This window comes from Sinocyclocheilus rhinocerous, unplaced genomic scaffold (assembly GCF_001515625.1).
Source record: "Sinocyclocheilus rhinocerous isolate Xijiao unplaced genomic scaffold, SAMN03320098_v1.1 scaffold19, whole genome shotgun sequence".
Taxonomy (NCBI): Eukaryota; Metazoa; Chordata; class Actinopteri; order Cypriniformes; family Cyprinidae; genus Sinocyclocheilus; species Sinocyclocheilus rhinocerous.
In genome coordinates, this window is record NW_015638975.1 from 2,455,464 (window position 1) to 2,467,553 (window position 12,090).

Sequence of the window (12,090 nt, forward strand, 5' to 3'; positions counted from 1 at the left end):
ATATTTATTCACACCGGCTCTTGAAAACCTCTATGCGAACACACTTGCCCGAAAAAGTGTGGGGGACGAATTTACGTGATATTAAAAGTGGGGGGGACACGTCCCCCGCATAATCTACGCCCCTGGTGAGGGGCGTTAGCTCTCTGACACCCACAGGATCACAGACTGGGACACATTCGGCTCTGCTACACACACGCACACACTCTTGCTACCATACATGATAGGGCTATTCAAAATCACCACATTTTGTGGGCTAAAACCAGATACATCATAATTTTTTACAAATGGACTTCATAATTTAGTTTTTTTTTCATGGCATATGTTTTAAGTATTAGTTCTGGCTTTTTGTTGCTCCTTTTTGAAGCTTTTATCTACATACTGACCCAGGTTTTTACAAACCCTTATATGCTGCATATATATTTGATAAATATACTCTACCATTCAAAAGTTTGGGATTGGACTGTTTATTGTTTTTGAAGGTAAAATAAATTGTTTTCTCACCAAGGCTACAAAAATCCTTTGAAGTCTTAATCAACAGTAAAACAGTAATGCTTTGAAATATTATTATAGTTTAAAATAACTGATTCTATTTTAATACATTTTATTCGAGTGATAATTTTTTTTCATTACTCCAGTCTTCAGTGTCACATGATCCTTCAGAAAACATTCTAATATGCTGAGTGATGCTTGAGAAACAGTTCTTTTTTCATTATTACAATGCTGAAAACAGATTGCTGCTTATTTTTTTTATTTTATTTTTTTTATTTTTTAAAAATCTTACTGACTCTTAAATGTTAGTGTATTACTATAGAACATAAACTATTGCTAGTATATCTGTTCTATATATACAATTACTATAGAACAACTTTTTTTTAATTTTTACTTTTTCTTTTCTTTTATTTCATTTATTAATTTAGGTTAATATGTTATAAGTGTTAAGTCACTTTAGTTCATAATACATCAACTAATGTTGCTTTATACAACTTTAAAAATAAAAATGTATTTTGTATGTAAACATTAACATTTTAGATTAATATATACTGTAGAAATATAATTAATTGGTAGTTTGTTACGCCATTGCATTACACAATGTTAATGTATAGAAGCATATTGTAATGCTTTTCGGGAAAAAGCTTTCAAAATCACCCAATAACGACATGCTTGTGATTTCCCATGTTGCATATCAGGCCATATTTTCTTTGTCTTTAATCTCAGATCATACAGCATTTGCTTATAACAAACTTCAACAAACTGTTTGCTGTGTTTTTAATCAAATAAGACCGGTTTCTCATTTTCAAAAATCATGAAGTACAGACTGGTGTTTTTCCTCTCTCTCTCTAACACTGTCTCTCTGCATGTGAAGTGATATGTGTTCATCAGTTGTTCTGGTTCACTGGCTGGTCTGTTGTGTGTTGATGAAGCTCTTGACTGGCTCTGTGTAGTGCCGTGGCTTTCATGATGCTGTTTTTGTTTGGCCAGCCCTGGTTGGCCTCTTGGTTTCAGACGGTGTGCAGTTATTTAGCCACTCGACTGAGATTCTCTCAAACACAAACACACAATGCTCTTATTATACTCTCCGTCTCACACCTCAACACACTGACTCTCTCATAAAGATAATTTAGTAGCGGAAGTTCGGGTTTTTTTTCAGTCTTGTTGATGTCTCATTTTTATTTAGTCTCATTGTCAGCAAAGTTCCCACATGTCGTTTGTGTTAGCTTTAGGTTTACGTAAAGTATGATGGCTTTGACCTTATGTAGGCGAATATCTGCAGACTAGAGTCTACTTTCGAGTGTTTTAAATTGGTGTTTTGTAATGCAAATACTATATGACACATTTTCCCCACAATACACTCGCAGGTTATCTGTCCTTTAAAGAACAAGACTGTCTCTTTTTGCCTGTGGGTCGGATTAAGGGAGTGTATTTTTGCACATGTATGGGTGTTTGTTCTGCTACTATTTGCTTGGTTTTTAATCAGATTTTTTTTTTGTCTAAATCTCTTTATATATAAATGTGTTAAAAATGCAATTTTGTTTTATTCAGCAGGATCCATTAAAGTAACAGCCAAGACATTTTACATTTGTGTTCTAACAAAAATGTTCTATTTTAAATAAATGCTGTTCTTTTGAACTTTCTGGTTATCAAGGAATCCTGAAAAAAATGTATCACACTTTCCAGAAAAATATTTGTTTTCAACATTAATGATAATAATAATAAATGTTTATTTTTTCATTATTAAAATGCTGAAAACAGATGTGCTGCTTATTTTGGTGGAAACAGTCATACATTTTTTAATTAGAACATACTGAATAACAGAATTTATTTGACGTAGATTTTTTTTAAAGAAATTAGTTTTATTCAGCAGGATGCTTTAAAAGTAACAGCCAAGTCTTTTTACATTTGTGTTCTAACAAAAATGTTCTATTTTAAATAAATGCTGTTCTTTTGAACTTTCCATTTATCAAGGAATCCTGAAAAAAAATATCACACTTTCCACAAAAATATTTGTTTTCAACATTAATAATAATAATAATAATAATAAAAGTTTCTTGAGCAGCAAATCTGGAAACTACAAAATTTTTAAATATATTAAAATAGAAAACATTTATATTAAATTCTAATAATATTTCGCAGTATTACTATTTTTTATCATACAGATGCAACCTTAGTGAGCAATAAGAGACTGCTTTCAAAGACATTTTAGGTAATATTTTAGATTTGACCTTTTGATTTATATCAAGGCTATAGCAAATGGTGCAACTCTAGTAAGACAACACACTATTCATGAGATTCATAAATTCATTGTATTTGTAAAAAGACTTTTTTTTTTTTTTTGACCTTTTATAATATATAAAACTTTTTTTGAAAATAGTGATTGAGATATATGGAGTTAACTTTTTACAGGTGTTTACACCAGGTAGTTACATGAATAGTGCGTCTCAAGTGCGTCTCCTGTGACCACTTGTGATCGGATTTCAAGGGGAAAGTCTCTGATTTCATGACTACATACATCACTGACTGCGTCAGAGTGTACAAGGAAAATCTGCGTATGTTACTCTCAAAAATACATGCATTTTAATCTAAAAACAAACATGATGTTTTAAGTGGAATTGTCCTTTACCTACTTTACTTTACTTCAGCTGTGGTTCATGTGATCTGTCTCACTGCATGTCAACATCAGTCGATTTATCTCAAATGTATTTGAATTAAAGAAGTCTCATACTCAACAAGGCGGTATTTATTAGGTCTAAAATACAATAATAGTGTGAAATATTACAATTTAAACTAGTGATTTAATATTAATGCATTTAATGCTAATTGAATTTATTTCTGTGATGGCAATGCAGAATTTTCTTCAGCGTAACATGACCTTTCAGAAATCATTATAATATGCTGATTTGCTTTTTAAAAAAGTACAGTATTATTATGAATGTTGAAAACAAGTTGTACCGTTTAATATTTTGTAGGAATAATTATACATATTTTACAGGATACTTTGAAAAAGAGAAAACATAAAAGGGAATTTATTTAAAATAGGATTTCTTTTAAAATTCTTTACTGTCACTTTAGATCAGTTTAACCCACACTTGCTAAATAAATTTATTATTATTATTATTATTTTAACTTAAAGATGTCAAACTTTTGAATGGTAGTCTATCAGGACGGATTAGCATTTAAACTCTAAATGCAATGTGAACACATGCTTTTTCAGCTATGTATGAATTAGCTAATTTTGGACCCGCATTTAGTGCTGTTCACTTCACCCAAACAAATCTTAATAGCAGGTATAGAGTCAAAATATTGTAAAATATTCAAGGAAGCCGATTTTGTGAAACGGACCCTCCTTTATTTTTCTGTTAATCTCTGTTCCATCTGTGAAGCTTACTAGCTCAACAGAGCGTAAAGAACATAGCGAGATTTGCTTAAGTAACTGTGACATTGTGGGGCATTCAGAGGGGTCAAGACTCGAGTCTATGTTTATGTACTTATTTAGCTCTATGCTCGATTTAATGGGATCGTATCTGACCAGTCAGATGTTAAGTGGTCATTTTTGACCCACAGAACCTTCCCGGTGTTGGAGAGAGAAAGTGTCAGACACCTCGATCTCTCCTCGATCGATCTCCCGCCATTCTGAATGCTGTGACGTTTGTACTATTGTTTGCTGGCCTCTGTCAGGTTGCCATGGCAGTGCTTATTTGCCATACTAAATGTCTGATGGTGTTAAGCAGATGCTGACAGCTAACAGTGATCATCACTGTCTGATCAGTAAAACATCGGATTTGAGAGCAAGAGGCCACAGTGTCTACATCGTAATCAAATCCCAATCCAGACAAGGAATTAAGTCATTTGAACTCTTCATTTGTGTCTTGGTTTATGTGTTACTCTTTTGATTCAGTGAAAGCAGGTGAGTGTGTTTCCATCAGCTCCATCTGTTGCTCTCTGTGGTCATGTCTTTTGGACAGCTCTGAGTGCCTCAGAGTGCTGCTGGTTTTAAAGATCAGAGCTGCTGGAAGTGACGCATGACACGGCCAGCGCAGGTGCAGGGGACTTCTGCTTTGTCTGTTATGTTCTCTCGCATATCACCAGTACTCCCCCATGTGGGCAAACGCTGTGCTGCCATTCAGTTACAGTGACTTTCTGAGTTTAACATGGCGACTGCTTACATATGAGCCGTTGTTGGCCAAGAACTCTCTCGAACTTTGCTTGTCTGATTATCTTAGAACTGTGACATGCCACTGTTTTGGTAATGCTGGTGAACTCTGGTTAATTTGTGTTTGCTTGGTTGCTAAATTAATTTATGTCAGTTTTCCCTGAAAAGTTTTCTATATCCTTGAAAGAAAGGATTTGATCTCTTTATTGTTGTAAACAGAAATAAACCAGACTCAGAATAAATAAATGGGTTGTTATTATAAAATCCAACATTTTTCTATTTCTTATAAAACTATATACATGTAGTCTTTTAATTAATATGAGGCCACAAAACTGCATGGAATTTGTCCTTTAAAAAAATTAATTTGTCACTTTGTAGGACTGTAGAATTGTATTGCAAAAATATAAGGTGGCCAGGAAAATAGTCAGAAACGTATTTATTAGTTATTGCACCTAAAATCTATTTTTTTCCCCTTATATATTCATATACATTTTAACCAAAATCTTGATGTTTAAAAATAAATGAACACCTTACTTTTTGTCAACCAGCCTAATATGGCTCATACTTCCCAAATATGCCAAACGAAAAAGATATCAGTAACACTTTACAATAAGGTTCCATTAGTTAATGTTAGTTAATGTATTAACTAACATGAACAAACAATGAGCAATACATTTAGTACAGTATTTATTAATGTTAGTTAATGAAAATACAGTCGTTGATTGTTAGTACATGTTAATTCACAATCCATTAACTAATGTAAAGAAGCACCACATTTGATTTCAATAATGCATTGGTAATTGTTGAAATTAACATTAAGATTAATAAATGCTGTAGAAGTAGGCCTATTGTTCATTCTTAATGTTAACTAAAGTAGTTAACTAATGAACCTCATTGTAAAGTGTTACCAAGAAATCTTTAGCTGAATGCATATTAAAATCACATTTCTCAAATGTCTGTTTAGAGTGTGAAATGTATATTTGTTTTGTTGCTATAAACATGTTGATTGTGACTTGTGCAAGTTTGTTTTGAAGTTCGGGCCTCTAATTTGGTATATGGATTAGTGAAGTTTCAGTCTACAAGACCATTCAATCATATTTTTTTTATATATGTATATTTGGACAACTTGTTTTGCAGTGTAACTGTAAAAGTTGCTTTGCTACGATGATACCAAAAAACAGACACAGCCTGTGACCTATCTTGGTGATAGTGTTGTGGGATTTGGCTTCTGTTGGGTGACTTTCCTCTGAGCCTCTGAGACAGATAACGTGGAAATGCAGTCAAATGACGTAGTTTGGCTAGATAAGATCTGTGAGCGCTATTGTTGACGTCTCATTGTGGTTACAGTGGTTTTCTTTTTTTCCCTGCAAGCGCCAGAAAGGTTTTCGTTTAGCAGCTTTCGACTCACGAAAAGCATTGCTCAGGTGTTGACAAAACGTTCAATCTCACATCAAACGCTTGTTCAAACCAATGCGTAGAAATGGGTTTATTTTTACATGGTGAAACATAAAAATAACTAATTTATCTGCTTCTTTGTCTTAAATTTCCATAGGTTTTGTGCAGGGTGGCAGTCGTGAATGAAATGTGCTTTAAAGAGCCTTTGTTTTGTGTCCTTTAGATGATCCTGTGGGACTGGGACCTTAAACAATGGTACAAGCCACAATATCAGGTCAGTACAACTCCTGTTCAGCTTTTCAACATTTTCTCAGCATGATTTATGTATGTTTTATTAGGTAACTGCACTCCCATTACATTCTGGCTTAAACAGCCAATATCTAAAGCAGACTATGTTTTTAATTCACTTTTTATGAAGCTTTGTGAGCTACTTTCATTTATAAATCAATGTATAAAATAAAATGTATTTAGTAACCATTTATTCAGAATGCCTGGTTCTAAATGTTAAGCACATTTATGTTTTAGAAATATATAATTATAAGTTAATTATGTCCGAGTTTTATTGTATAATGCTTTATGTCCAGCCTGGAATAAGAGAGTAATCTTTGTGGTCCGTCACATACAGACCAGCATCTCCTCTTACTTACTTTATTTCCGTCTGAATGAGCCTCATATGGTCCATCTGAGAACAGTTTGTAGCCTGTTAGCATGCTGAGGCCTGTAGCCCCTCCATCTGCCCGCTGCTCATTACTGCGGCTGACCTGCGAGTGGATAACCCTCATCCTGGCTCACATAAAGCTTGCCAAATGACGTCAAAGCCCGGAGGAAGTGCTCGCTGTGCACTTTTCCCACACACATGTGAGCACGCACACACACGCAGGTCGCAGCAGTGCCGCCACTCTACTTTATTACTTTCATCAGAACCACCACCCCCTTCAAAAAAAATGATGTAGGTCTGAATTAAATACAATCAATAAAATGAGCTCAGCATGTACGCACAAGGCTGAAGATGGATTAAAACTAGCTGAGTTTATAGAGACCCAGAGTTCTTCCTGTAATATCATTATGAACGGTTGCTTTTTCCCCGCTGAGTGGATATCATCAAAAACTGTCTCTGCTACTTGACTGGATTTATCAAATGGATGGCTCTGCGAATGAGTCATTCTTTGCTACAGTTACTACTGGCACAAGACTGGAGTAGTGGAATGGCATGCTGTAGCGTTGCTGTAGCTCAAACATTGCATGGCGCTAAAAACACCAAAGTTATGGGTTTGATTCCCAGGGAGTGCATGAACTGATAAAAGGTGTAGATTTAATGCAATGTAAATCACTTCGGATAAAAGTGTCTGCCAAATGCAAATGTAAAAATGTATAAAATCATGCTGTACTTCTAAATGACCACAAGGAGGCAGTATAAGTCACATAAACCAATACATACAGGGTAAATTGTTGTTTCTTTATGCAGCAGATTTCCAAATTTTGCATTCTATGGACATTCTAATCTTTGTCTGCTTAGGGTGCAGTGAGTGGCAATGGTGTGGATCTCTCTGTGATAAACGAGGCCAGGAACCTGGTCTCAGACCTGCTGATGGACCCGTCTCTCTCACCACACGTCCTCTCGTCACTGCGCAGTGTGAGCAGCCTCATGGGAGCTTTCTCTGGGTCGTGCCGGCCCCGGGTCAACCCCTTCACCCCCTTCCCCGGCTTCTACCCCTGCGCTGAGATCGAAGACCCCTCAGAGAGAGGAGAGAGAAAGCCACTGAAGGTAGGTGAGCCACAGTGTTGGGAAAGAGACTTTCCTCACCGAGCTACAAGTCACTCATAATTTGAAGTAGTGTAACTGCAGTCAAGCTACGCTTTTAAAAAAAGTAGGTAGCAACACACAAACTACTAACAAAAAGTAGCTATTATAAGGCCTGTCACGATAACAACTTTTTGTTGTGCGATATATTGCCCCAGAAATAATTGCGATAAGCGATATTATTGTCATTTTAAAGACATTTTATGCCACTGAATACATAATCGTAATGTAACAGCATAATAATGCAAGGCTGATTTATTGATTATTGCGACAGGCCTAGCAATTATATTGTTGTTGCTCAAGGGACAATAGTTATATATTTAGGTATAAACATATCTTGTGTTTATAATTAATAATTATAATAATTTTGGAATCGAGTGTATTTTTCTGTGCACTGATATTAAAGATATGACCAGTGCTGGTAATCTGATAATTATATACATGTTAAGGCAGATTACTGACCAAAAAGTAAATTTCTGTGCTATTTTGTCAAAATAAACTACAGTTTATACTAAAAAAGTAAAATCAGTTTAAATGCTTAAAATGAATTTAGGCATCACATCATTATAATGTATAGTCTGATAGATGGATATTTATTATGAAAAGTTAAGTCTAATAATATGGGAAATGTGGCACAATTACATTCCCAGTATGAGCCATTGTATATGCAATATAGACAATAACAATGAATGAAAAAAAAAAAACGGCTCTGATATCAGCTAATCACCATTATGGAACCGATATTATACACTATTGGTCAAAAGTTTGGAGTCAGTAAGATTTTTTATTTATTTATTTTTTTTCTGTAAGAACACTGTACATTTGTCACATTTATAATGTCTTTAAATAGCTTATTTTTTAAATTGATTCTATTCTTCAAAGAATCCTGAAAAGAGTATATCTCAATTTCCAAAAAAAAAACTTAAGCAGGACCTTTTTTCAACATTGATAATAATAAAAATATTTCTTGGGCACCAAATTAAAAAACTGCTTGACTGTTTCATGAACCGTCCAAATGCAATGATTTACTAGAATGAAATAATACTTTTTAATACTACAAATGAGTGAGAGAAAAGGGTGAGAAGGCAGTTTAGGAGAGTGTTTTAAAATATTAACTTGGGGCTAAGTGATCAATACAGGGACATTAGGACATTTGCTGGTTCAGTCCCTGCTAGTAGCCATCATCTTTGTGCCCTTGAGCACAGTTGTGCCCTTGGATATCTCCAGAGGTATTGTCCCTGCGACTGGTGCACTGTAAGTCATGCCTGTTTATTGAGTACTTCCTAATGACCTTGTACTTTCAGGGTCTGAGCAGCAGGAATAGTCTCCCTACCCCTCAGCTGAGGCGCAGTTCAGCCTCTTCCTCTCTGCCCCCACTGGAGTCTGCCTCGTCACGCTGGGAACGCACCAATGGAAGGAGATCTCACTCTGAGCTCAGCAGGTCAGAGCTCTCAAACTGCCTCACGACTGCACTCTTACACCTTAGTGCACTCTCTGTACTCCTCTGGGGTGGGCAAGGACAGGAACACTGGTGCATTTGAATCTGTGGATTGGTAATTGCCACCAAGCGTGTCATAATATGACCAAATAGTTGAGGTTTTAGTGCTTTCTGTAATTTTACTGTTTGTCCTCAAGGTGGCAGTATTAAAAAGCGATCGGTCAGAATCTGGGTTGAGAATCCCTAAAGAAACTTCATCTAATACAAATTTGACTTAGGCTCACATGGAACATTCAGTCATTCATAAAATACTCCATACCACCATGTCTTTTTTTTATTAAGTATTTAGATTAAGTCATTTTATTATGCTGTCACCTATCAGTAAAATTGTTATCTCCGCTGTAACACATTTTAGTATGTGACTTCTATACATTTCTTCTTTTTTTTACCCTACAGCCAGAGTTGTGTTTCTAATGGGCCCAACAGCAACTTGCTGACTATTCCTAAACAGAGATCCTCCTCCGTCACACTCTCCTATGGCCACACAATACCCAGAAGACCAGGTCTGCAACCATCAAGAGTGAAATAACCTTCCTTTCATATCAAATTTTGTAAAAGTTAGGAGATTAGCCAGACTGATTTACATGTCATAATTGTGGAGGTGGCATTATTTCAAAAGCTGTCCTCTTCTTATGTTGGTAAATAACAAATAAATCGAAATCTAGTATAAAATACTTAAGCCAAGATCTATCTATCTATCTGTCTATATGTCTGTCTGTATTTATTTATTCATTTTTAAGAAAAAGTAATTTTTTTTAAACCTATTCTACTTATATATTTTGGTTTATAGACTGGTTTTAAAAAATGTGTGGTGTAACCAGTAAGTGAAACGTAAAAACAAATTTTCCAAAGTTAAATAAATTAATGAATGTATGAATGTGTGTGAGATATAGAATACTTAAAGGTATAGTACATCCAAAATGAAAATTCTGTCATTCTTTATTCACCCTCATGTTGTTCCAAACCTGTTTGGCTATCTTTCTTCTGTGGAACTTATAAAAGATATTTTGAGAAATGTCTTTCATGTTTTTGTCCGTATAATGGAAGTCAATGGTCACTGATCTTGACACACAACATGAGGGGGGGTCCTTTCTGGTTGTTTTCTTGTTGCATGACAACGAAATGGCCACCTGTACAGTATGTTGACTACACCACACTTATTTAATTGGACAGAAAAAAGCAATAATATTTGGTTTATGCCAACATTACTTTTTCAAGAATTTCAGTATTTTAATACTGACCTTTACAGTGGTCTCTGTACAATTGCACCACCTTGACTTAAAGCCCACAAAAAAAAATTCAAAATGATTTTAATTCAGAAATTAAATCATAGCAGGAATGTACTTGATCTTTTTTGTATGAATTACATTTTTTGAAATGTATTTTTGGATAAATGAGTAGATATTGATTTTCATGTCTATAGGTGCTTCTCCCAGCCTGAGTCCCGTCAGCTCCCCGAGTCACAGTCCCCCTGCTGCTCCCGGCTCCTCTCTGGTCATACGCTCTCCAGTGGAGTTCCCAGACACTGCTGATTTCCTCACCAAGCCCAGTGTCACCCTGCACAAACCACTGGGCTACACGCTGAGCTCACCTGATTTCCAGCAACAGTATCGAGGTTCCTCCTCGGCCCCCTTGTGCACCAGGTACTGTAACATCTAGAACCCTTCTCCTCGCAATTAGGTTGTACCTCATAAACGACATAATTAATTGTTTTTTGTTTTTTGTAGTTGTGGCCGACAGATGATAAAAGGTGTGGCTAGCATGGAGGTGGGTGAGGGCCATCATGCAACAGCCAATGAGATGCAAAGAACACGCTCAGGTAAAGTTAATAACCTATGACACTAATGCCATTTATCACAACAGAGTCATTCCTGATTCCATCCTTAGGTTTATTACTCAAAATGATGCTTTTGCTCGCTTTCTTAGCTGAAGGAGCGGAGTATGGTGGGGAAAACTTGATCCGAGAGGAGAGCTTAGAGGCAGAGTCTCAGGAGGAGAGGACTGCAGACACAGCAGGGGAAAAACTAAATAGCCAGCCTGAGGGAGAGGAACAGACCTCCAGTACGGAGCAGTCGTCATTGGATCCTGAGGTAGAGCACACACACATGCTGAACTACATGTACACTTTATCCCCGCATGGTTTCATTTTATTAATGTCTAAAACATTGCCTCAGGAACTGAAATAAAGATCCAGTGTTGCTTGTGGATGAGTAATTTTAATTTATGAAGTGCTGTTTCGCCTAAGAAAGCCCCGCAAGAGAAGAGCTTTTCTTTCACGTAACCTGAAATGCCCTCGTCTTGATTCCACCGCTCTCCTACTCCTTTTATTGGCCAATCTGGCCGTTGTTAAAGTGGCCAGCTGTTGAACAAGCCGAGTGGAGTTTAGAAGCAGAGTGCTTATTTGCATTCCTATGCTTTTGCATTATTGTGTGGTTGCTGGATTTATAGCTGTGGCTCTTGAGTGGATCTCTCTGCAAACCCTCAGTTTATTGTTCTGCCCAAAGGGGTCCACAGTAAGAGCGTGTGAGGACAACATAAATTTAGCTGACTTAGTAAAATGCTTTAGTTGTTATCTCTGGAAAAGATGCCAAGCATGACTTTTTCTGTCAAACTAAGCAAAACCTTCTGTCTGCTGACTGTGATTGATCACTGGCAGGGAGACGAGGAGCTCAGGTTGGACTCTATGCTGGTGGACCATGAAGCACTCATGGAAAAGATCAACACCTGGAACTTCCAGATCTTTGAGCT

General features: G+C 36.2%; 1 protein-coding gene across 1 annotated transcript in view; it reads left to right on the forward strand.

Moving 5' to 3' along the window:
- The window catches only part of LOC107750617 (cGMP-inhibited 3',5'-cyclic phosphodiesterase B-like), a 54,845-nt gene that overhangs the window by 31,274 nt on the left and 11,481 nt on the right, over positions 1-12,090 (forward strand). Inside the window, exons 2-9 of the mRNA XM_016566106.1 lie at positions 6,267-6,317; positions 7,560-7,808; positions 9,149-9,285; positions 9,739-9,845; positions 10,766-10,985; positions 11,070-11,161; positions 11,269-11,432; positions 11,999-12,087. Of these exons, the coding sequence (XP_016421592.1) occupies positions 6,267-6,317; positions 7,560-7,808; positions 9,149-9,285; positions 9,739-9,845; positions 10,766-10,985; positions 11,070-11,161; positions 11,269-11,432; positions 11,999-12,087 (1,109 nt within the window). The remainder of the gene's footprint in view (positions 1-6,266; positions 6,318-7,559; positions 7,809-9,148; positions 9,286-9,738; positions 9,846-10,765; positions 10,986-11,069; positions 11,162-11,268; positions 11,433-11,998; positions 12,088-12,090) is intronic.